General features: G+C 42.2%; 1 protein-coding gene and 1 non-coding gene across 3 annotated transcripts; both read right to left on the bottom strand.

Annotated features, from left to right (window-relative positions):
- Positions 1 to 1,559: 1,559 nt before the first annotated feature.
- ppm1bb (protein phosphatase, Mg2+/Mn2+ dependent, 1Bb) lies at positions 1,560 to 19,590 on the bottom strand. 2 transcript variants are annotated; one of them, XM_041067122.1, is made up of 6 exons: positions 19,215 to 19,590; positions 11,847 to 12,689; positions 9,528 to 9,645; positions 8,831 to 8,942; positions 8,341 to 8,398; positions 1,560 to 2,934 (listed from the first exon to the last, which is right to left on the bottom strand). In XM_041067122.1, exons 2-6 carry the CDS (start codon positions 12,675 to 12,677, stop codon positions 2,905 to 2,907), a joined length of 1,149 nt encoding a protein of 382 aa, XP_040923056.1. In that variant the 5' UTR covers positions 12,678 to 12,689; positions 19,215 to 19,590; the 3' UTR covers positions 1,560 to 2,904. The 2 variants fall into 2 exon arrangements, with proteins under 2 accessions (XP_040923056.1, XP_040923055.1); XM_041067121.1 differs by lacking the exon at positions 1,560 to 2,934 and adding an exon at positions 2,950 to 7,064.
- A 4,527-nt stretch (positions 19,591 to 24,117) lies between these two features.
- On the bottom strand, positions 24,118 to 24,212 carry trnai-uau. Its single transcript has 2 exons — positions 24,175 to 24,212; positions 24,118 to 24,153 (listed from the first exon to the last, which is right to left on the bottom strand). It is a non-coding gene; the product is annotated as a tRNA-Ile (tRNA).
- Positions 24,213 to 26,594: the final 2,382 nt, after the last annotated feature.

The raw sequence follows: 26,594 nt of genomic DNA, 5'->3' as shown, positions 1-26,594 counted from the left end.
AGATTGAGAACACCTTTAAGATACGATGTGATTATGATTAGGGATTATGATCAAATAATAACAGAGTGACAGATTAGACAGGGGTTGTGTGTGTGTGTGTGGAGGGGAGATAAGGTGGTGTCAGTGCAGCACATACAATCATTTATGAATATTATGTCTTTCTCTGTACAGTATTTTGGTTTTATTTGATATTTCTATTGCACAGTGAAGAGGAGCCAAAATATTAGAAAATACAAAATAGTGCATAATTTTTTCCTCTAATAATAGAAATTGCAGGACTAGATCTCTACCAAAATCTAATGAATTATTCCTCAGCACAGCGCAAGTCCAACTAATAAACCTTTGAGATTTCCTGCTGAAAGGCACATAAACTCCCTCTCTCACTGCGTACACGTTAGTGTGTATTTTTGTCTTGGACTGTGCAGTGAGATTAATTTGTCAGCTGCTGTTTCCATCATCAAGGCTGAACTGCAACAGCGATTTATATCTGTTTATCATACAGACTTTGGTAGCAGCCATAAACTTCAGATGCTTTTACAATTTGTTGGTTTTCTAAACCGTGGTGCTAAGAAAAACAAAATTTAATTTGATCTATTTTTTATTCATATATGACTATAACATTTTAATTTATTTTTGTCTTCTACTAATCGCTGTCCAAGTTTAAGCTTCTATAGAGTCGTTCATATCTGAAGGTTTGTGTGTATTATGTCCCAGGATCATGTGCAATAATCCAGTGTTCATTTGTTCTGTTTTTGTTTTTCTGTGAATGTGTATATATACACACCTTATCCCTCCTGAGTATTTTTCATTACATACAGTTTTGAATACTGTTTTATCCACAATGCTCGTTTAATTCTTCTTTGGGCATCGTTGCCTTTGTTTGACAGTGGTTAGTGGACTTTAGACGAAACGGGTAACAAAGGGTGAGAGAGGGGAAATGATATGCAACCAAGGTCACCGGCCGAATTTGAACTGGGGACACTGCAATGACATTGTGCTATGCACCTTAACCACGCATTTGTGAACTTGTTACATACTTGTTTTATAACATCATAAGTAGTTATATATTCTTGTTATATATTCAGAATTTTTCCTTTTAAAGTTTGAAAATTTTGGCCTTTTTTTTTTTTTTGTTACTTTTTATGCTGCTGCAGCTTCTCCCAGGGGATTAGTAAAATACTTTCCCACCTGCACATTCTCTCCTTCATACAGACAGAGGCCAAACGTCATGGTCGATTACAACACTGTCCCTGCAGCTGGTGGGACGTTGGTATCTCAGCAGGGTGCTGACAGATGCACTACCCTCACTGTAACACAATTCATCCTATAAAAAGGAAGGAATAACAAACATGAGACAAAGCAAGTTAAGACTATTGAAAACAGAAATCACGTAGGCTGCTGCTTTCTGTATGACTGATAACTGAGTTACGTTCGTTAGAAAATCTGTTCCGATAGTGACAGAAACATCAGCAGATCACACAGATGTTGACAGTCTCCATGAATCCACACCAGCGTACACAAACATCAAGCAAAGACTTCTCTTATTAAAATACTCAGCCACCACTGGGTCCTTGGCAGGTATTTTATTTCATATATAGACGCTTTCTGTAATCAAATGTGAGTGCAATCAAACAACAGCAATACAAACATTACCAATGCAGTCTGAGAACCAGGAACAGGGTTAAAACTGGGAGTTCACTCACTCTACACAGCGAGCAGCTAGTAACCTCATGGACAACATTAAAAAAAAAAAAAAAAAAAGAAGAAAAAAAACGTTCCTCTGTCAGGACAGTCCGCCGTCATGTGTACCTCCAACCGTGATGGTGAGGAGAGAGGTGGGGAAGCCTGTTTGATTCCCACCCTCCTACCATAACCTCTCCTCCTACAGGAAGTCCAACCAGTGATACAACAGCCTCCCTACCCGACCCACCACCCTGCCTCCATGAGTCCAACTTGCACTCGGCTCTTCAGTAAACTAAATAACCTCCCATTTCCCCATCGTGATTATCATCGTCATCATCCTAATAATATCAGCAAAGAAAAAAAAAAAAGAGAAAAGAAAAAATCAAAATCATTTCCACTTCTCACACGGCAGGAGCCAATCAGAGCCCAGAGGTCCCTTCGGTTCAGTCAGTCTCAACCAATGGCTGTCCATCCGGGTCGACTAGAAAACCACGTAGCTGTACATGTAGAACCAAAGTCCTCATGCAGTGCCCTGCGAAGATGGCACATCACATACGTGCACAGGTGGAAGTGGGGATGGGTGGGGTGGGGTTTATGTTTTGGTGTGTCTGTGTGTGTTAGAGAGAGTGTGTGTGTGTGTCTTTTAAGAGGGGAGAAGCAAGGGTGTTAGGCAATTATCAGACCCAGGAGCACACAAAAAAATGGAAAAAAAAAAATGTCCAGGAGAAGAAGAATTACATACAAAGTCTTTATCCACCAACTGTCTTCTCTTGGCCCTCCTCAAAACACTCACAAACTCCAGTCTCGCACATACAAACACACACACACACACATTATAGGTCCTCATGTCATTGTGAAGTCAGGTGTTCAAGGTCAACATTCAAGAAAAGAAAAAAAAAAAAAAAAACACCTCAATGGTAAAAATCATCTCTACCATCACAATGCTTCAGTTCATAAAATCTTGATGTCTGAAAAGTGATTTTGTTTTTCCTCCAGGTTTAAAGCAGTATGCGTGTGTGTGTGTAGTTGTTGTCGCTCGTCGTCTTTGTCCCACTGCTGCACACACACACACATGCACAACCAACATACGCACACTCACGCACTCCAACACACACCACATGTCCTCTTTTTTAGTGGAGAAAGACATGGCGCAATGGAGAAACACTCCTCCTCTGGGCGGACGCACCGATCACCAGGAGGAGACGGGGGTCGTTGCCACGGCTACCAGGGGTCCTCAAGTTCACCGGCATTCTGGGTGAGTAAAAAGGAAAAGAGATGGAGAGATGTGCGTTAGCTTTTTGTGTTGCTGAATCCTCCAATGAATACAGCAGTTAACATACAGCTCCTGGTGCCTTGAATAATGGCAAATTTGGAACCTCACTGCCCTCTTTTATCTACTCAAAATGAATGGATAATGGTGAAAGACAGTAAGATTCCCCTGCCCAGCCTGTGCGTTAACACAACCAGAACCCAGACCTCTGATGACTCACCTTGCAGAGAATCACGAGGCCAACTGTCAGGCTGAAAAACAGGGGAGAAATGGAGAGAATGGAGTCCCTATAAGTCTACGCAGCTTCCCTCTCTCTCGTCAACGCCAGCTCAAGCAATGCAACGGCAGGCGCTTATTTTGTTTGACACGTTTCAAACCTGAGAGTTGTTATTGTTTTAAAGAAGACGACAGATCAAAATTTCTTTAAACAGTTGACATGAAATTACGAGTCTAGGCTGGAGCTAAAAGCCGACAGAGGAGGGCGAGGAAGGTGAGGATTTATTTTCTGCTTGAGCTGTTCCCAAAACCTTCAAAGCCTACACAGAAACATATACAACACATCAAATATTGTAAGGACACTGAAAGATGCCTCTAAAAGTTTGAGGGGTTGGTCTTGTATCAAATGCCACCATACTATCTTCAGCTCTGAAAGGGATTCTGGGGATTTTTCGTGACATGCGATTCATTTCGAGTGGAGAAATGTGGCTTTTTTCTGCATTTCGAATTCCTAATCGCATCCCTGATTTACACATTTGCACGGTGACTCATTTGGTACAAAAGACAGAAGACAGAGAAGAAACACAGCTGTACAGCCACTTTACACTCAGAGACACTCATACATTTGACACAAAACCGTAGCATTAAACCTCAAATCATTTTTATTTGTTCACTTGTCATTTTTAACTGTGGGACTGATTTGGCCCACGCAACCCCATACAAATACAACTCATACATACACATACACAAACACACACACAAGCACGCACGCACGCACGCACACACACACACACTCAGTGTTTAGCGTAACCTCCCCTCTGATAGTTAAGTGCCTTAGATATTGTAAAAGATAAGTGCAGTGCATGCATTACCAGAGTGATTGGGTACAGGGCATTATACGGACTCCCTCTACCTGTTTTCAAAGAGGAAGAATAAACACTGTAGCTTCAGCAGTCTGTCTGAATCAACCTCCATAACGAGGTAAGAGTTTGAGATTGTGTCATTTTCAAATACGTCATAACCTGTGAGGAATCAAATATGCGGCATATGGGAGTTTTATGAATCTGTGAAAGTCATAAAACCGCAGATAATACCAGCGTCCGGCAGCATGAGCTGTGTGAAATTAGTAAAAAAAAAAAAAGGAAGAACAAAAACCAACAAAAAAAACAGGTACATTAATACATCAGCTATAGTTTGAACTGATTACAGATACACAACCATCTCATATAAAACACATTCACTGTTGTCCCGGTGTAACTGATTGTACAGGTGCTAGATCAGGCGTTTAAGTGTACTGGATACAGTCAGCCATGTCATTATAGCAGTGTGACTTTAGAGATGGTAACTGGTTGGCCGAGGTGAGAGGCGCAGTGTGTTCAGCAGTTGTTGGATGGTTGGATATTTGGAAAAAGTATTTGTGGTCCCAATCCCCCAACTAGTGCCATCATCAGGTCAAATATTCCACTTGTCTTACACATGAATGATAACATGCCAGCATGTTAACATGATAAATGTTACCATATTAGCAAAACAACAGGGCAAACATTACATACTGAATGTTACCATGCTAACAAGTTAAATACTAAATGTCAGCATGTTAAAATGTAACAGTTTAGCATATGCTAACATGTCAACTGCATGTATGTTTGACAATGTGCTAGTCTGAGGGTGTCGTCAGGTAACCAGCTAACTGCTTACAGACTAACAATAGCAAATCCAGTAGTTGTTAAACATGTAGATTTTTTACCATGCAAACATTAGCATGTTAATATGACAACAGCAGCTCTGTCATCTGCTCAGGGAAACGTCTGTGTCCATACGTTTGAAAAATACAGTACAGAAAAACCCCCTAACCCCAAAACCTTCCGATAAAGCATCTCACATTTGTCGCATCAGTCGCCTCAACGTGGCGTCAAGCTGTAACGGACTCATTACTTTCTCATTACTGTGAGAAGCGCAGTTGTAGCAGGTGTTTTTTAAAACTGCCCTGTAAAAAATGAGCCCATAGATCATCTGTGCAAACAGCTTACTATGACCCATAGTTATGCTTTATTGTTAGCCGACCTCCAGCAGCCATACTAACTAATCTCAAGGACAAATCTTTACCCAGACCACAACCTTTCACTAAACACAATCAAATAGCCTTTGTGCCTAAACTTAACCAAACTGTGATCACTTCACAACCTTGTGTCTGTCACTGTCACCATGACAACAAAGAAACGGTACAGCTGCCACCAGTACGCTTGGACAGGTTGTATTTTTATTATTATAACCATGATGGGGACAAAGGACCTATAGGGTCTTTTAAGTTGGGGGAGTTGTGTTTTTTTGCACCTCAACAGCCAAAGGGGGCAACGCTGAGCTCATTCCACAATCAACAACAAACTTCAACGAGCAACACAAAGGTTAGATTGATGATTTTTTGGAAGTATTTTCAAACTTTATTCTCCACAAAAGAGCCGCACAGCCGCTTCCCTGAGCTTCCCTAGGCTCCCATTCAGGACCGTCTCCCACGCCAAAAGAAACAGGAATATTACGAGCACTTTGGTTGCTTGGTACCACAATATGTTTTTGGCCTCTTGACTGTAAATGACACATTTACATCCACCTGAATAACAGCAAAAAGGAACAGATTCTAACCTCTTTGTGTGTGTGTGATTGTGAGGCAGTGTACTCATCTGTGGTGATGTGGAATCGGGGATATGTGGTGAGAGAATGGTTTAAATGAACTGTCGCTCAAACTAAAAATATACACCAACCCACACAAGCATCCCTCTGTGGTTAAACTGCCCAGTGATTTGAACAACCCAACATCGCTGATCATGCTGATAAATGGACTAACACTCAAGTATCGTCCTCTACCAAAATCACAAATTTCTGCAGTGATCGTTGGCGTCTTTGCTTGGTCTCTCAAACTCATGCAGACACACATACACACACATACATACATATACACAAAAGAGGGTGTTCTGAGTCTGTAGATGGAGTAGGCCTGGAGACACAGATGCAGTTCAGAGTGCCTCCACCCCGTTTCTTTGTCAGTTTGTCCACTGTAAGCAGGGGTGGGGGTGAAGCTGGGAGGGGAGGGGATCAGCCAGAAGCCAACGCCGGTAAATGTAGGTCAGAGTGCAACATAAATTTTTTTTTTTTTGCTTCACCAGCCACTTTTGCACTTAACAATAATATGTTTTGATGCTTTGCCATTGTAAACATAGATCTGTGTGGTCAAGTAGTAAAAGTGGCTGGAAAGTTTGGGTAATCCAAGCCAAGGTGGTCAGAGGACAAGGGAAACAAATCAGAAAGAGTCCTCATTAGGTAGATGGTACGTGTGTGGCTCAGACAGAACTTGAATTGACAAAGGGGCCATTTTTTTTCTTTCCAACAAATCATTAAAACATTCATGAATAGCAATGGCAGCTGAGGCTGCAGGCGATGACAGAGCCGGATATGGCCCATGTGTCCATTCAAGTTCTGTGAAGAGGAGAGGTCATAGCACATCTGACTAGAGCTCTGGGGTCAGACGGGTAAATAGGTGGGTAGGTGGGTGGATACGCGGACAGGGTTTTCAGTCAGAGGAGGGGTCGGACTCAGGGGTGGGTGCTTCTTGGCCGGCCTCTGGCTCTGCAGTGGCAGGTGAGGGCGGGGGCGAGGGGGGAGAGGGAGGGGAGGCGGACTGCTCCTCGCCGTCGTTGTCATTGTCGTCTGAGGTCCTGCTGCTCTCCCCTGCTCCCTCGGCAGCGCTCTCCCCCCGCAGGTGGTAGGCGGCCATGGACTCCTCCAGCACCGCGCGGTACTGCCCCCGGTGGTGGAGGCGGAACTGCCGCAGAGCCTCCAGCAGATGAGCCGCCGTACTGCCACCTCCCTCCTCATTCTCCTCCTCTCCCCCCGCACAGGCCTGAGGTGACACGCCAGGGGTCAGACTCTGCAGGCACGCTCCATGGTCACACACACACATACATACATCTAACAAGCAGCGGCACAATACTCACATCATTGTCACAGAAATATCTACCACACACTAGTGTGACAATGTCAGAGACATTCCTGCGCCAGTCGGACAGGCCCATGCAAGCGCTACCTCTGACCCTGTGACCAACAACCCTTTGTGATATTCGCTGTATGGTGTAACAGAGAGGAGGGAGTTGGTCAGCACCCACACAGCCCAGAGAAATGAGCCTGCAAGTCAAGACTCCACTGACATTAATATGACAAATACATTCACGTGTCCTCGTGCATACACACACACCTCCAACATCACAGCCCGGCTCTTTAAAACCTGACAGTGACCTTTCTTCGTCGGAAAAATGTCATTTGTAAAACTTGTATCCATCTGTATGTGAACATATTACAGTATTCACCAAGGTGACGTGGTTACAAGGGTGAATGTCAACTAGTTACTGGTTTAGGAAACAGCACATTTCTTGCTGTAATTCAGGCAATCTTCCACAATGTTTCTAGAGAGTTTCCCTAAATGATCGTGACACTATCTTGATGCTTGAAGAGTGATCTGCTTTTTTTCTGCCTAGTTTGAGGGACTACTTTTTTTAATCTTTAAAAAAAAAACAAAAACAAAACAAAACTTCCCAAACACATCAGTAATAACAGCAGCTGCAAGTGCTTCATGCCGGTGCTTTGCCTGTGACTCTGAAAATGACTGCCATTCACTGATCAACATCAAGAACTATATATTTAACCGTATCTTTAAAAAAAATGGTATTAATTGAACGCAAATGTTGGACTATAATGGTTGGTAATCGAGTTACATGTGACAGACTTCCAATCATAAACTTCAGATGCTTTTAATTCAGGTTTGTGAAGCATTCAGTACCATGAGACTGCTGGTTTAAAGGGCTCACTGCTGAGGAGTTCAATAGGTTTATCAAGGTCTTGCTATATATCCTGCTACAATAGTAAATACAAGATTGAAACTGACAGCACAGGCCTTCAGTGCTTTTCAACATGGAATGCAGTGAACTGAGTTTCACTGAGCTTGCCGAGGCTATTCTGTGTGGCCTATCCTCCGCCCTCTTTCACACATTCATTTTCTCTCACTCTAACACATACACACAAAAGAGTGTCCTTGTCTGGGCTGGTGTGTGTTTATGAGGTCATGTTAAAAGGGCGGGGTGAAAGGTGGAAGAGGTGAGGGGTTTAGAGAGAGATCAACTCACCCCTTCCTCTTCTCTGTGAGGGTTCAGCTTGTTGTACACCGCCTCGATCACACTGCGTCTGCAAACACATAAACAGCACACGGCTCGCTGATCAGAGGACAACTCCCGACATAATAACACAGTCTCTGCTCGTTCTTTGTAAATGTATATTGATTGAGATTATAATGGAATCAAAATAGCAACCGAGTCGATACTTGCATATCCGCTATTCATGTATAAAGAGACCACAGCATCTTTTTATTCATATGTATATTAAAGTGTTTTCATGAGCGTTATCTGTGTTTGTAAGTGTACCTGTTGCTGCTTTGTGAAGGGATCAAACTTACAGTTCTACACATGCAATTATGATTTATGAGTTCATTAGGTTGTAACTTTACAAGTTTCTAAAAAAATAAAAAATAATAATGTATTAGCTATTCACGTCTGATTATATTTAACAGTATGTTTCAAGTGCATGACATGCAGTTAAATGTCCTGGTTGTGTATTTACTTGCTGGCCAGGCCGCCGCCAGGTGGAAGGTTGGGGATGTTCTCTGTGGCAATGCTCCTCAGGACAGACACCAGGTCAGGGGCTCCCCCCTCCCCACAGTTTCCCAGTAGCTCTACACACAAACACAAAGATGACACGGGGTCTATGAGAGGTTGTGTTGTATACTGAGAGAAGGTTATAGTCTGTTATAAACCCCCACCTTTCTCTGCAGAGGCTAAGAAATCAACCACAGTAGTGGAAAAATCAGATACACCACTACTTGCCATTTGCAGCACCACGGGCTGTGTAGCAGACTGATTTCAAATATTTGGACTACCCTAAAGAATGTTTATTTTGACCTGGTTATGTACACAGAGACTGAGCACAGTATGTGGTCCCTTGTTTCACTTAACCTTTCTGAAAAACATTTTTGAGAAAAGCATCGAAAGGCTGCTGCCGTTGAAAGAACAGTCCAGGCATTTAACTACCGCTGAACAGTTAAATGTTTAAAATAATCCAGCCCAAGTTTCAAATACAGCACGTCAGAGTAGTTAAAATGATCGGTGTGCTTGCAAAAAATAATAGTGGTCAACTATCAAACTATAGCACTTTATTACGTCTTAGATTAATGTAACTGCATCGTATGCCACGATAAATGCACACCGCCAGTCTGTCATGTGTGATTGCGTGGGTGTGCACATGTGTCGAGCGTGCTGACCCTGAACACGGGTCTCCAGGTATTTATCCAATTCCTCTTCTTTCTTCACAGCCTCCTCAGAGATCTTGGGAGCTCCGGGTAAACACACCAACACCACACTCATATTGTCCCTGCTCCCCTGCAGGATGAAGACAGGCAGAGACAGAAAAAAATATAGGGTAAATGAAATCTATGGCATATTTAGTGACTGTTTATTGTGTAGGGGAATCATTTTTATCCAATTTTGACACAATTATGGTTTGAAAGATCAAAGCAACAATGGCAATATTTTAGTTAACTGACAACTGACCTTGACTATCACAACCCTAAAAATAAATAAATAAATAAATCACTGGGAACCTATGCAGTCATAACGCTCCTTATGCTTCTTCAAAATAAATTAACGGTTAATATAAATATAAAGCAAACAAGAGTCTGAGTGTTTTTTTTCCACCATTTTCAAAAATAAGAGAGAAAAACAACACTGATGACGAGTATGAAAGGGTAAACTGGCTGCTGAAAAAAAGATTTAAAAACAGGCAGCATTATGTTGTTATTTATATTTCAACACTTCCTGCAGCGGCTTTTCATAGTCAAAGCTTTCCAGTGAGGAGGACAGCAGATGTTGTAGATAGTGAGCCTAGTGATGCTGCGACAGAGGTTGTAAGTTTGTCAGAAGGTACTTGAACGTCAATATTCTGCAGATAGACTTTTTTTTTTCCACAATAAACACGTCAGATGAAGAGTTGCAGTTTGCAGCTGCAGCTCTGCCAACAGCTTCACGTTATTCTACTGAAACAAGGCAAGTGTCACTCCGTCATTTTGGTGAGTAATACTCGTTTATTAACTGGATGATTATTTTCTGGATTTGTGGCTTAACTGTTTGGCTTTTTACACCCCACAAAAAAAGTGAAAAACTGTCCATCACATTTTCCTCGAGCCAAATGTGACTATTTCAAATGTCTTGTTTTTTTAAGACAAGCTGTTCAAAATATTTACAATCAACACACAAAAAAGTAAATCCTTGCAGTGGAGAAGCTAGAATCAGTTTAATGCAGTTAAAAGAGCATATTAAAAGCTAATTAAACCATTATCAAAACACTTGCCAACTACTTCTCTGTTGATCCACTAATTCAGCTCTAAGATCTTTCATTATGAACCTCTTAACACTTTTAAGGAATTTATCCTCTTGCAGTATGTGTATTATGGAAACAGAACAGCTCAACCCCGGGCTGGAAGCCACTGTCTAAACATTAGACAGCATATTAGTTGGCGTTTACAGGGCGCGCAGTCAGCTGCAGCCAGCAGACAGAGCTCTGGCTTTAAACCAATGGACAGTCACCTTGTTATTACCATGTAAAAGTCAATGTGGTCAGAGTAACTTTCTGTAAGTGTACAGTGTCACATACATCACAAAAGGCGGTGGCAGCAGAGGAGATTTATGACAGCGTGTGGCTGTTAGATAACCCATCCAGTAAGGTAAAAATAACCAGACTAATGTGCACTTGTTGGTTCTTGGAGTACTCTAGGTACAGAAAATAAGTGATACATGGAAGGGAAAAAGTCTATAAGATGTGGACTCCCAGATGAGTTCAGCTCAAGCAAAGAGGGATTCTTGCTTTATCTCGGATCGATAGCTGAAAAGGCCAATGGACAGGGAGTGATTTAAAAGCAATAATGCATTATTCATCATCTGATTTATCTGATCTCTCAGATGTTAAGTTCAATTAAACTTTAGATCATTTTTCTTACATAGTTATGTAGTAATCCATCATTTACTACATCATATATTTTTAATAAGAAAAATAGCTGTAGCTTTTTTGTTTAAATGTTTATATTTTTCTCACATTTAAGAATCAAAGACAAGATCTGGACTGATGCAAACAAACAAAACTAAACCCTCTTTAGCAGCGACAAATTTAGTCAAAGCAAAGACGACAGCTTTAACTATTTGTTTGTGTCACAGTAACCAGGACAACCAGGAGTCTTAGTCCTCAAAAACATGCATGAGTAAATCAAGTGTCTGAACTGATAAGTGAAGATTTACTTTACACATTCAGTTCACAAAAATTCACAAATCAGTATCACCAGGCAAAAAAAACAGTGTGATCCCTTTCACAGTGACCCATTAAGCTTTCTTCTCCTACTTGCAACACAGCTCCGTCCAATGCTCCATCCCCATTAGATTTTGAGCATTATTTCATTTTTATGTTTAACTTTTCATTTAAAACTCTCATCCTAGTTATCAAAAATCAAATTAAAACAGGAGTCACAGCTGAGAACTATGAAAACAGTTTAAGTGTGAGAATATATGTGGGAAAAAAAAACACAAAAGCTTACCTTATGCAGACAGGTGTCCACCACTGAGTTACAGACCTTCTCCAGGTCATCACACACCAGGAGTCGTGAGCGGACAAACTCACACAGCTCCTCATTGGACATGACATCCCAGATTCCATCACATGCCAGCACCACGAACTCGTCTCCTTCAGCCACTCGCTCCAACACACACACCTCGGGCTCAGGGCTCACCAGCTGCTCCGTGGGGCCCTTACCATCCACACATTTGTAGTCGTAGTCCCCCAGGGCCCGGGACACAGCCAGGGAGCCGTTTACCCTCTGGATCATGACTGAGCCACCAGCGTTCTGGATGCGCTCCTTTTCACGGGGGTTGCAGGGCTTGTGGTCCTGGGTGGAGAAGCCCACCTTGCTGTCTCGACTCAGCACGGCCCGCGAATCACCGCAGTTAATGAAGTAGAGGTGGGTCGGGCTGAGCAACACGCACACGGCCGTTGATCCGCTGCGATCCAGGCCCTGTCGCAGGTCAGTGAAGCCGCGCATGTACTCGTCAATGTTCAGGAAGCCCAAGCGGATGCCGTCCTTCACACCCTCCACAGAGCGGGGTCCTGAACCGAAGCCCGCCCCTCCGGATAAGATGTGCTCCAGCAGGTGGCCGGAGCAGTAGTTGGCCACCCGGGAGCCTGCATGGCCATCGTAGACAGCAAAGAAGGACCAGTCGGTGAGTCCATAGGGGAGACCCACCACAGCTGTGTGGGCATCCTCCATCTCCACCCGCCAGCCCTGCATGGAGCTCAGGCCATAACGCAGCCCATTGCCCTCACCATGGGCACTATGCTTCTCCGTCTTCGGCTTGTCCAGGAATGCACCCATTGCTGCCTATAGCTGGAGATTAATCAAGGAAAGAGAAGCAGGAGACAGAGAAATTGAATCATCACACCATCTCCAGCAAGGGCAAAGAAGATAATCAATCCCTCACCAAGTCACCAACTGATACTACCATCAGTTTGTATGGGCTCTTTTAAAAAATGTGGTTAGTTATTGTGATAGGACAAATGAGAACTCAGAAGGAAGGAAGCGTTGCCTCACACAGGCAATTTTTCAGTTCAGTTTTTAAAGCAAAACTGACTCCTTCTGTCAGACCTACAGTTTATCAAAAGATTACATAATATTCTATAGTCTATGATAATATGCTTGGTCCTATAAATTCCTCTGTAAATCACTGTTTTTTGTGTCAGTAGTTCAGTAGGCTGCTTCATACTGTTATTACGGGGTACTTTTAATTACTTAATGAATGGTGAGAGCCAGAGATCCTGACAACAAGACAAAGATAGCAGAGGAGGAACCACAGAGCTGAGGATTACACTGCAGCTGTAAAGCTTCTTTGAGCACACACGGCCTCTTTCACACTCAACACACGGTAAGTAATACCATTAGTTAACTTACTGGCAGGGAAAAGAGTAACATTACTGAATCAGGGAATGAAATCTGACTTGGGAGGATTCATTTTTTTTTGTCTTTGTCTTTTTTTTTGTCACCATACACTCTTTTTGATCATGAGCAGATCACAATTGAGGGGTTAATTATTGGTGCTGATGCAGTCAGGCAGCAACAAGGGTGAAAACAGGCAGCGTTTTTTTTTTTCTCCCCTAAACAATTCATCTGCGTTGATGGAATGTGTAGGTTCAGTCCAATAAGTCTAGTTTATGTAAAAATCCATGAATCTGAATACTTGACAGACATCAAAACTCTGCAGAGTGGTTTTTATTATTATGAGAGATTTTACTGAACTTGAAAGTCATCACGGCAGCAACTATGAGCTGGACGAACCTGTGGGACAGCAACCCCAATGTGTCAAAGGAGCAGTCTCGCCCACATGAATGAATGCTGTCTTGTGCTATATAAGTCATCTGTATCAAATCGGTGATCAGTATCAACCCTGAAAAGCCTGATCACAGCTAGAGTTGAAAAGGAAAATGAAAAAGAGACATCAGACTATTCTACTTGGTCCTCGCAGGTCACCATTTCTGACATTTTTGTTTGTTATCTACTAGTAACTGTACCTGAGCACACCAGCAGCCCCCCCCCCCCCCCCGGTCCTTACCTTACACTAGCCACAGTATTCAAATGCTCACTGCTGTATCTCTGGCATTTTTGACCTGCACTCTATTTTCCCATCACACCAATCAATTCTGATGTAAATGTCAGCAACTGCTGCAGTATGGAGCGACTCACGGTATGCATTGCCTGGCTGGGGCTATAGCACTCATGAGCGCCTCTTTTTTTTTTTTTTCAACATATTGATTTCTTGCTCTGCATTACCTCCCACATGAGCGCACACACGGCATGACAGGCATGTGCCCAAAAAAGGCTGGTACATGCAAGGAGTGACTACAGCTGGTTTCAGAGGAACGTGTATGTGTGTGTGTTTGTGTCTGCTCTGCGCATGTGTGCAGTGTCATAGTCTATGTGCGAGAAAAAGGCGTTCTATAAATACGCCAGGCCGGTTTAGATTTCATGTCCAGGGTGGGGCAGTGGGCCACGCCATTCACATTTCTATTGCTTTCCTGCTAAATGATTATATCACCAGAATTCCCTCTGTCAAGATCTTCCACCACCAGCTACCGAGACTCAAAAGTAGCCTATATGGTCATGTATGGTAAGAAAGAGCTTTCACATATGTGTGTGTGAGAGAAAGAGAAATCTGTTATGTTCACCAGCAGTGATTCTCTCTAAAAATAAAACAAACACACGGCCATTGCCTAGCAACCACCCACCCTGCAGTGCAAACATCCAGGCTAAGCTTCATTCAACGACATCCCCCTCTCTATGTCTCCCTCTCACTTGCTCTAAAAGACACACACACACACACACACACTCTCTCTCTCTCTCTCCCAGCCGCCTGCTAGAGAGAGGAAAGGGGAGTTGCATCATCCATCCATTAAAGCAGTCGCAGCAGCGAGACCCTGAAAGGAGACATGCAGACTACAAGAACACATGCAGACACTATGAGATTTCACTGGCTGACGACGGTACACTAGACTTCTGGCAATAACACACACGCGAGTGTGTGTGCACACGGGAAAAAAAACCAGAAAATATCTCCATTGAGATATCCACACTGAAACCAGGAACTCTCAACCACTTAACCCCCTCAAAACTGCCGTCACCGTGCTGTGATCGCAGGTCAAAACCAACAGCCCCCACGCGAAGACCCGTGTCTGCCAAAAAAACCACTGGCTACGAAGAGGGAAGAGGAAGGTCGGGGATTACATAATGCTGCAGAGAGCCTGAGAGCTGCTCTGAAACCAGGCATACTCGCACAAAACAGTTAATGCTATCCTAGAAGGAAGTTTAACACACAGTTTCCAGCACAATCCAAGAATACACATCAATAGGCTGCAAATCATTGGGATTATAGGTTCTGTGTTTGATTTTTATTTGACTACAGTCCCACAGTCGGAGAATCTGAGGAATTGTTTTTAAACTTCTCAAAGATTGTTTATAACCTTACATTTTAGGCGATGCTATCGAAGGCATTTCAGGTTTTTTTCCAGAAACTCTGAGGCCTTCTGAGTTGTCACCAACATCTCAAATTCTGAAAAGAATTTCAAAAATAATTCTTCCCCACCTGGATAAATAACTGAGCCAATAAAATCCTTTGTCAGGGGCATTACATGACAGATGAGTACACATTAACCAGAACGCCGGCCACTAGATTCACCTGTAAGGTCAAAGTGGCCGTCAGTCACTAGTGATTGGTTAGGACAAACGTGAGTCCCTCTTCCACAAAAAAAGGCAAACATGAAGGCAATATGAACTGAATAATTGAGTGGTGATCAAATGGTCATTCTCTCTGAACAGCAGGCTAACAAAAACTGTAATCACAGACTTCTTGATGATTCTTGTAGACCTGAAGACCTAGCTGAAGTTGCATCTCAGCTCAAGAGTAGATAGTCTTAACTCACCAAGACCAAGTCAGAATCGTTCAAATTTATCACCCAGTTGTTGCTCTGAAAACAACCAACAAAAGAGGTAGATATCAGCAAAAAATGTCCTGGTGATGACTTACATTCTTGAGTTTACAGTATGAGCTGAAACATATGAAAGGCAAACACTGTACCAAGTTAATATAAGCATCCATATTTTTCTTCAACATCCCGTGACTATCAAATTATCCCAGCAGCTTATAAGAGTACTCAGAGGTCTGTCTCACAGCTTTTACACCTGATAAATACGACAGGGTCATGTGATATTTCCCCATATTAACAAGGAACCCTTGAATAAACCATTAAACTAACCAACCCGGAGTGAATTGTGGGATAGTGAGTGAGTACTGCAGAGGATACACCGGGTCACATTTCACAGCCGCATTAGGAGAAGTCTCTGGAATGGAACAGCCCTGTCGAACTGTTATGACGTATTCAATCTTGAAATACGGACTTTGAAGCAGGCAATCCTGAATTGGGACACAGCTTGTTGTGTAATTGGTCCCCTTAGAAACAGCAATGACTTCTAAAACCACACCTTCCTATTATATCTGTTGTAACATATTTAAATTTATCTTTTTATCTTATCCAACACTCTTAACAAAGACCTAAACAATTTTTTAACCTTTACTATATACCAACTCTGACCTTGCCTCCCTTTTTACATTTCTTTTATTACACACAGAACAAAGGTGCACAGATCCAACATGCAATACACTTTATTGAGCCTCCATTTCTTCAGCTCCCCTTCGTGCACTAATCTGCAGCAGAGTGCTTCCAATCTCGGCCATACAACTCCTGAATCATACCCGTCAATGGAAATCACCCCGGTACCACTTGCTCTCATGCATTTTTTTTTTCTTTTGACAGACAATGCAATTTTCATTTTATGACTGCGAGATGACAGCATGCACTCTGAAACATAAACTTCATGCATAAAAAGTGACACTTGACAGACCAAGATAGTTTGCAAAGCTAAACTGATGGTGATACTGATACATCTCCGCAATCCTTAGTGACAAAGGCATCAAAGCGCACAATGTAGAGACCAAAAACCAACACTTCACAAAACTTGCCTTATCATGCTGATGATATGTACTTCTTGTATAAGTGAATAATCTAGCAAAGCAAATGAGAGAGCTGGAGCCAATCTGATCTACTTCACTGAAAACTGAAACAGTTAAGCTTGTTACAGTGAAAACTTTCAAACCAGTGCAAATTCTTCACTTATGGAGAGCCAGTGTGGGCTCCTGTGGAGATTTACATTTTTTAAAAGCACCTTGCGACACCCACAGATCCATCACTGCACAGCCAAGGCCGTGTTCGGATCTGTCGAACTCTAAAATATGCTTGATCGCTGTCTTAATCTCACTCTGTCACTGTGTTTCATCTGCTCCTCAGTCTTTACACAGTGACTGCTGACTCAGATAAGATTATCAGCTAGTGAACTCCTCCCATACCTGGCTTGCAGGGCACCAGCCCAACACCAGGTGATGTCATATGCTGGTCACCTGTGCACCTTATCGCTATCTGATACACTGGAGAAGGTGAGCAGGGTGGCTGTCAGACTAAATTTCAACACTGCACAATACAAAATTGATGATGAAACATGAATTAACCACAAGCCTTAGCTTACATGACAAATTTCTGCAATATAGTAGGGTAATTTAAAATGGCTAAATCACCTAATATCATTCCAGAAATTTAAGGGCAATAAAAAGAGACAGCAAAGTCGTCTGCCCACACACTTGGCCTTCTTCACATGAGAATTCAAGAGCTTTGTTTTAAATGTAAAATCTCATCAGAAGAGCGCTCTTTTCATTGCTGGTGGGGTGTCTGCTCAACAATAAAGAAAGTCAGAGTCAGAGTCATTTTGACAGCCTAGGAGAGACTCCTGTTTGGGCAGAGTTAAGCTAGGAATTGCATGAAAACCGCAAGACATTCCTATCACAATACCGGGGAAAAAAATGAATAGGGGTGATTAATAGGTTTGACAGTGCATGGGGTGACATATGATACTTATTATAACTGATCACATGTAACTGTCTAATATACTTTGTATGAAAGAAGAGAACAGTGAGAAAAGCTCAAAAAATTGGTTGGAGCAACTGGCATGTAACTGGTGATTGAAGCGCACCAACAATAGCTCATAAAACCTAAATATAATGGTCATTTTTTTGATTCATTGTATCTGACTCTGCCGTACCATCAACCAACTGAGGCATAAAGCACAAGCTTAAAACTGTACAACTGCTACAGTGCTTGAGAAGCTAACAAGCAAAGCGATTAGTAAAACTTACAACTGTGACTAATTAATTGTTTATATATGTTAAGTTTGAGTTACTTTGATATCACAGTTAATTTCATATATGATTATTTTTGACATTTTCCAGCTCCACAATACCTACTGAACCTCACCATAAAACGGTAGGCTATATATTGGTATATATATGTATATATATATATCTATCAATATTAATTATTTGGTGTAAAAAAAAATATATGAGAATATGAGAATCGGTGTAGTGTTGGGAGGAGCACTGCCGTTGCCGCAGTGATGACTTCTCACCAACACCTTAGCAGCTTATGACTAACATTAAGTGTTATCTGCTTAAACTACATTTAACTAGACATAAAAAATGGGCCCTTGTGGTTATAATTACCCTCTAGGGCCCTGCATACTCAACAGGACATAGAGTAGCTATCCAACTGGCACTGCGTGCAGTTTGTTTGACTCATGTTGACGATTAACTCCGGACATAAATATCGCTATATGACTACTTACTGAAATTAATGTGACCTATAACAGTGTGTGGCTCTGTGCTTGTTTAAATATAAAGTTATAACGTTAGAAATATAATTGTACTGCCCAGCTAACCAATGACACCCATATGACAAAGTCTGCTAAGCTGTCATTAGCTGGTTATAGCTAGTGTAGCCTATACCATGCTAGATTAGCTCGCTTGGGGCCAGACTAAGCACTGGAGACCAACGTGCCGTCTGTCTGTTAACATTAGTGCTACTTTAAATTTGCCTCATTCATAACTGGCTCGGTAACGCTCGCGGTAGCAGAGTTACTTTGAAACTTCAGATGAAGAGTCAGGTCTTATTCTTGCAATGGTCTGTTTGAACGCTAACGTTATTACACAACATAGTTTATGTTGCATGAATCGACTGACTCTTTTTTGGAAATGCGTTTCTGTGTTAAATACCAATCCACTGACCACATGCTGAACTCCACTCCTCTTAACACTGGTCCCTCCGCGGAAAGGCCTACTTTGCCTGGTGTGTTGATACGAGCTAACGTTAGCTAGCGTGCTAATGTTAACTTAACAGTTAGCTGTCGTTGGAGCCAGCGCAATTCCCCAGGTTGTCAAACTCCAGCTAATGACGTTAGCGTACATACTAGCATGCTACTTACGTTTTCCTGCTGCTGTGCGAATGTAGATCCAATCTTGATTATCTGCTGGATTCTGCTTTTGTGTGAAGATATGTCGTTAACCTAGCTATCTACGGAGCTAACGTTAGCTGACTAGCTATGTTATGTTTCCTTATTTGACAAAAATAATCGAGATTGGCCTCAGATGAGCGGCGATAATTCCTTTCTCGGTGGTTCCCTGCTTGGACAGCGTTGATTTTTACGCATGTTTGACGCCAGTTCTGTCTCTCACATTAACTGAAGACAATTCCGATCGTTCCAAAACAAATATGGACACTGGGAATTGGTTATATTATACAACACTGACAAATCTAGCACTTTCTTCCATTGAAAGGCCAGAGCTATCCTTCGACTTTGGGTGCTGAACAAGAGGAGGTGTTATTTTTGGCATATGCTCGGTGATTGGTTACAACGTCTAGGCAAAGCGTCGGTTAATTGGCTACTTCTTATGTCAATTAGCTCTGCCCCTATCCAAAACTAAATTTTCATTGGTCTACTACCGAAGTTCTGTGATGCACTGGATCTGTAGGATACACTTGTATCTAATACTAGCGTACACCGAAGCACCTTTTGGTAGGCGGGGTCAGTCCTCAAATAAACAACTTTCACTGCCGTGGTGGGAGTCCTTTGAGACTATCATGACGGCCAAGATTCTCTCTATATATATAAAGCCAAAGTTGGCACAGTTGATATATAAATATTTTATTATCCTCAATATGTTTTGACGTTACCACACACGGCCGCGTGCCCCGGACTCAATAACAAGCGCAACCTAATTCAAGTACAGCAGGAATGCTTGAAGGGTTCTGTGGGAGTCTCCAGCAAAGTCAAAGTTACGGGGCCGTTTTTTTAGACACAGCACACAATATCAGTAACAGTAACAGTGTCCCTGGGACGTGCACATGGACATACAACAAAAACAGGCAAAACTGAGCAAAGATATATGAACATAAACATGTGACTATTATGTACAAGTAAGTAGGCGGCAAAAAATAAATTTGAAAAATGTTGCTTGAATTGACTAGATATTATGGTATTTCGAGAATTTACCCATAACTATTAGGTTTGACTCCTTTTCTGGTCTTCAACATGCAGCAACCTTTTCTGGGACAAAGTGACACTTGAACTTTGACCACTGCGTTATTGTACAACACATGATCTTTTGCATACGTCAAAAGAAATTACACTGTTATCTCCACTGATCGTACCTATAGGAATCTCATAGGGCATGGCAGTTATTACTCCCACCCTCATCTACACATAACACACAGAACACATAAGGGATTCAAGTGCTCCACTGCTGGATCTTGTTTATAGAAGGAACTTCAATTTCAGTTCAGAATCTATAGTCAGGTGGAAAGCCAATAGAGGAAATGAAAATTTTAAGCTTAATCAAGCTTACCACACATACCGGCAATAAACACAACTAATACTGTGACCAATTATTAACTGGGCATCAGTGAGGAACTTCCTTCAGGGCCACAGAGGTGCCAACAGGTAGTATTTCAGCATGGAAAAACTGCACATATTGAACAGTGGGAGTGGGAGGAAATGGGGTTTAATAGGAAGCCAACAGCTCATTCGGGCTATCGAGCAGGTTAATCTATACCTGCAAGAAACCGTGCAAACTTCATGTTGCAGTAAGACTAGTCCTTCAAAAATGCAATACAAGGTGTTTTCATTCGTTTGCTTCCTTGGCCTGATACAACAGACTGTTTTTTGGGACTGACGGTCTGGTTTTTGAGGAAAAACAGGAAACAGTGTGGAAGTTTTTCATGAACATTAAAGATGTCAGACCCCAAAATGGGTCAAAGATCTGCAGTAGGTCTGACATGAGTAATGAGTGACATGAGTAATGAGTAACATGTTTTACATGAGCTCTGCCTGGTCTCACAGTGAGAGATAAGACTCTCACTGGCCACAGCAACATAAAAAAAAAGTTACTGTCCACCCGAGCTGTTTGACCCCGTTGCTCAGTCAGCCATGTTTTGTAGATCATAAAAAATGTCTTAATTTGCCCAGAACTCAAGACAAATTAATCCTACTTAAGACAGTCAAGAACTAGATTGCTTTGTGTAACAGATGAGTTTAGACATCTATTTGAAGTCTGATGATTTGTTCGATCCAGGACACAGTCAAAGTCTCTCTTTGTGAAACCAGCCACTGGTGTTCGGAGATGTGGAAGTAAGGCAGGGTTTGACCCTTTATCCTAAGCTCTCATTGTTCATTCTTCACATAACGGTATTGTACAGATTAATACAACACAACCCAATCCCCGGGAAGACTCTTGAGTGAGAAGCTCAGACTCTTTCTCACTTGCGCACAGCTGGGCCATCACTGTGTGAAGTGGGTGTTAATGTTAGATTGTCGGTTTCGGAGAGAAACTTCGAATGTTGGACACAGCCCCTCCAATTGTGACATTCAGGAAGGTGTGGAAAGAGAGGGTTTCTGAGGCAGTTCTGATGACACATACCGGTCCCTTTACTTCGCAGTAAAAGGGCTTATTCAAACAAAAATGTGGTGGAAAAAGATTATACATATGAAACAGAATATTAGGACTCCAAGCAATTCTTGCACAACCAGTTCATGAATGGACATTTGTATAACAAAGACATGCAAAAAAAATAAAATGTAGGCGGGAGTGGATAGAGCTGCGATGGGGAGATTAAAGGACAAACTACAGTATAAGTGCATGTATAAAGATGTTTAGTTAGATAGTGTATCAGTGAATCAGTGTGTGTGATGGTGGGATGGGGAAAGCAGGGTTTATCCACTGTCATTTTGTGTTTCTCCCTCAGGATTAGACTTATGTCTTATTAATGAAAAACTCATCAGATATCAGAACAGCTCCCTAAGGAACCAACCAGCGTTATGAGACACAGGTCAGATTAAGACCCCATTTAAATACTGTGTGTGTGTGTGAGCATGTTACAGAAGGATAGAGAGTGTGAGTGAGCAGAAGAGAGCCAGCAGAGTGGTATTTAATTTTCCAAGATGAGGGATTATCACTGGCAGAATTTGATCATTCTGCTCTGATCTCAGGATGTTCAATCACAGCTTATCCCAAATATTAAACTCTCTGTCTTTTGTCCCCTCTTCCCTCAATCCCTCACACACACACACACATAGACACACAAATGTTTCCACACATACAGATGCTTGCGGCACTCCAACTGCCGAGCTTCTCATTGAGGAAAGTGGCCCGCTGAGCCTACCGTCAGGGTGGTGTGTGTGATTGTTCAGCCACCTGGTCACCTCAGGGGACGGGTGAGGAGGGGGGTAGGTGGGGGATGGGGCGACTGGTGGGGGAATTGGGGGGGGGGGGGGGGGGGGGGGGCTGGTATGGCGATGCTAGGCTTTAGCGTCTTATGGAAGCAGCTGAGGAGAGTAAATTAAAAAACTGTTACGTCTAATCCGGAGCACCAGGAACAAGTGGTACACACTCCAAAATCTGATCCCTCGTGTTTTACATGGATCTGGATGAGCTTAAACACACACACACGACAAAACACACACACTACAACATACCTTCTCAAATGACACACGCACACACTCTCCATACATACACACAAATTCCCTGCTGCTAAATACTTTGTGATTGTGTCCCAGGCCGGATGGAGGGAGGGAGGGAGGGAGGGGGGTGACGGGAGGTACAAGGCCCTGATCTGCACTCTCATTTTCAGCCTGGAGATCTGCACCAGGGACATCTGGGTCACATCATTACTGAAATCTTCTGCTTGTTCATTCCCAGCTTTGCAGGGCTTAGAGTGACAGACCTGCACACAAACACACAAAGCACATACATATATAAGGAACACAGATATATACAGCATGTAACAGTTGTGACCAATGAAATAAATCTGGTGTGGAAAAGAATAAAATGATGGTTAGAGTCTTCAGTAGCAGAGATGTCAAGGTGAAAAACAGGATGTGCATGCTGTTTAAACGTGTGTCCCAAATTAAAGTTTTCCTTGATAGATGGATTTAAAACATCACTTTAAAAAAAGAAAGATTTTGGAATATAAATTATTGTTATTGTTATTGTTATTACTGACCAGAGGTGGACTGGTAATAAACTGGTCAGCAGCCATCAACTGTCAAAAATTTGTGGAGAAAGCTAATTGCATGTTTGGTGCGGTCACATCGCCCTCTAGTGGTGAAAATCTGCTCTCACAACAAAGTGGCAGTTCCACCAATGTACCGATTCCACCTATGTAGGGGGCGCTGCTAAACAATAAAGGAAGGAGGCAGGTGAATAGTAACATAGATGATAAAATGTATGACAGCAATTACAAAATACGACCATGCGTAATTGTGTCCTCTTGTATGTTGCTTACCTTGCCTTATGTTAAGGGGGGAAAAGAAAGATAAACACAGAGGACGTTTTTTTAAAAAGAGGAAGTGTTTTCTCAGTATCTGTAAAAACCAAAGGCCAGTGTTCCTCCTTGTGAAATATTCCACATCAGTTCAGCATATTTTGGTGTGCGTTCGCAATGAAAGACGCCTTTCTATGCTCCAGAAAAGTCACATGAATGTGCTTCTATTCGCACCCACTGTATATATTTGATGTAGAGACCTAAAACCCGTTTCTAGCATCATATTATTAAATAGCGATTTAATTATGTAATTTGCCAGTTACGCCTTTCATGGAGTGATGCGCACAGCTTCGGTGTATCAACGACAAAACTAACACACACAGCTGGTGACATGAAGTAAGCAGTCCATGTATTTGTGTGTATTTTTAGAGGTGTACCTGAATATACCACAAGTGCTGTGAGGGGGATTAGTGCGTGACGTCGCTGCTGCGCAGTGCACGCACTGCCCTTTCATTCGGCTCTTCAGGATTTACCTGTCCGCCACCAGGTGAGGGTTAACCTAAAAACTCTGCTCCAGGTGAGGCTCGAACTCACAACCTCGGCATCGCTTTTGCTGAATACTGTCATATAAGTACCGCGCGCTAACCGATTGCGCCACTGGAGCTCCGGTAACGCTGGGCCGGGAAATCGGTTTAAGACAGACACAGGGCCGTGTGTAAAACAAACGTCTTATTTCGATTGATTTCTGTTTTCAGTCAGTGTAGCGATAGAAATAATGGCGACTGGATGAGAACTGGTGGTCGCACAGAGTCCGACAGACAACATTTTACACACAGCCGACTCACATGCTGCGTTCAAGTACCTCTCACACAGCTCCGATTTCCAATTACAACCGCTGTGGTCATAAGATTACTGAGTTGTTTTTGCAAAACTGAGTTATTGAGGCATCTCACAACATTGTAAGAAACAACAATAACCGATAACTACTGAAAATTCTGCCATTTGAAATTCCTCAACACCATGAAATGTAGGTAAGATAAATAATAATAATAAATAAGCCACAGAATGCCTGAAAACATAAGGGATAAAAAAAAATGAGGAAGAACTCAGTTCATGTAAGTTTTTTTTTTTTATATATAATTCTCTGTTTTCCGTACACAGAGAAAATTTACCCCAGGTGACCGTTTTGGAAACCAGAATTTAATTTGGGAAAATGTGAGCTAAAAAATGCTGAAATTTGACTTTTTTCTGTTACTGCTAAACGCTGTCATTCATACCAAACAGATGCAGCAGTGGGAGAGACACTCAGATCTTTTGCTCAACCTAAATAATAAAAACTCTTTGAGTCTTACTTAACACTTACTTACTTTTTTTTTTTTTTTTTAACATACTCCTTCTTTAATTTTAATATATCTGACGGCAAGTGAAGGCAGCAGGCTTCTACAGGTGCTGCTGTGCTACTGGTAAACTCAGTGTACACCATGAATGGACACTCCTGTCATGGTGTGCAGTAGAGCTTATAGTTCCAAATCAGTATATAAACATGTAACAAGTTGTTCATAACAGACAATAATAAAATTGTGTTCAGAAGCAAGTGTTTATTAATGTATTCCTTAAGTGGAGTCTGTCATATAAATAGATAAAGGGATAGAAAACACAGGAGTATTAACATAAGATATGTCTTCATAGGAAAAAATTCTGATTTTTGACAACTAAAGCACATTTATAAACACTTAACATGTCCTTGTAGCTGCTTATAACAACGTTATCCTGTGCTATCAACTGTTTGTGTACGACGTGTAAACAAAAGTGTGGGGGTTTAACGATAAGTGCTACCAGAAACGGCTTTCTGAGTTTGGAGTGGAAGAACTGGTCTGTACAAATCCCTGACTTCCACCCTACTCAGTACCTTTGGGCTGAACTGTAATGTAGGCTATGGACCAGGCCTAATCATCTAACATCAGTATCCTGACACACTGATGCTTTTGAGGCTGAATGGAAACCAATCCCTGCAGCCAGGTTCCAAAAATCATGGGGAAAACCTAGAAGACTGGAGGCTGCTATACAATTCATTCAGCAAACACTTGTGGCACAGGTGTCCACATACTTTTGACCTCTATTGTGTACATATGTGTACACAATATCCCCTGAAGTCCCATATGCCTATAGCTGAAAGACAAATCCAATTACAACATGTCAGGTTCAATCTGAGCATTTTCAGTGGAAGCTGCAGACTGTATAGAAAATATTGTGGAAAAAGAAAAAGGGAAAAAAACACAGCAGCTGCAGCAGTTGACCGTGGTCGCATTTGCTGCAACAAGAGGGTAAGTGGCAAATGAAAAACCTCCCTTAACGGAGACAACGGGGGCTGTGTCAACACATAAACACACACAGTGAGGTACCTGGAGGTGGGCTGTGAGCTTCCAGGAACATCATGATTTATATTCCGGGAACCTCATTCCTCATCACCGTGTGTATTTTGTTGGGGTATTTTACGGCATCCTCGCATAGGCCACGGTGTGTATCAGGGCCCATCGATCACACTCCCCCTCAAGAGCAACACAAAGAGAGACAGAGACGGAAAGACGGAGTAGGCGGCTGGGAGACAGGGCAGGCTGTCAGCATATAACACCATGAAATGACTCACTGAGACTGGACACCATAATCTGGCATTGTGTTGTTGTTGTTGTTGTTGTTTTTTTTTATTATCATCATTATTATTCTCAGCATATTCATAATTCAACACAAGACATACAGGAAACACTAACATAAACATTCTGAATGAAAGAGAAGAAATCACGTGACCCACTGGTCAGTGGAGGCTCTCACCTCAAAGACATGCGGCGGCGATGCCAGTTTTAAAACTCATAATTAAACACACCTGAAGGCTGGATGGGTTAACTGGCAACTTTTTGAGGCCTTCTGGCAATATTGTCATGCGGCAGGGAGAGAGAGAGAGAGAGAGAGAGAGAGAGAGAGAGAGAGAGAGAGAGAGAGAGAGAGAGAGAGAGAGAGAGAGAAGTCTGAAAAGAGGAAAAAGTTGATT

The sequence above is a fragment of the Toxotes jaculatrix genome, chromosome 21, assembly GCF_017976425.1.
Source record: "Toxotes jaculatrix isolate fToxJac2 chromosome 21, fToxJac2.pri, whole genome shotgun sequence".
NCBI lineage: Eukaryota > Metazoa > Chordata > Actinopteri > Toxotidae > Toxotes > Toxotes jaculatrix.
The sequence above is the reverse complement of the archived record's forward strand: the minus strand, read 5'-3'. Positions and strand labels throughout refer to the sequence as shown.

What these genes read in the sequence shown, in the direction of transcription:
- ppm1bb (XM_041067121.1), bottom strand. Translation starts at nt 12,677, where the DNA reads ATGGGTGCATTCCTGGACAAGCCGAAGACGGAGAAGCATAGTGCCCAT. An exon ending in TGGACACCTGTCTGCATAAG is followed by an intron (nt 9,646 to 11,846) that starts GTAAGCTTTTGT and finishes TTCATCCTGCAG; the next exon opens with GGGAGCAGGGACAATATGAG. An exon ending in CCTGGAGACCCGTGTTCAGG is followed by an intron (nt 8,943 to 9,527) that starts GTCAGCACGCTC and finishes GTTTGTGTGTAG; the next exon opens with AGCTACTGGGAAACTGTGGG.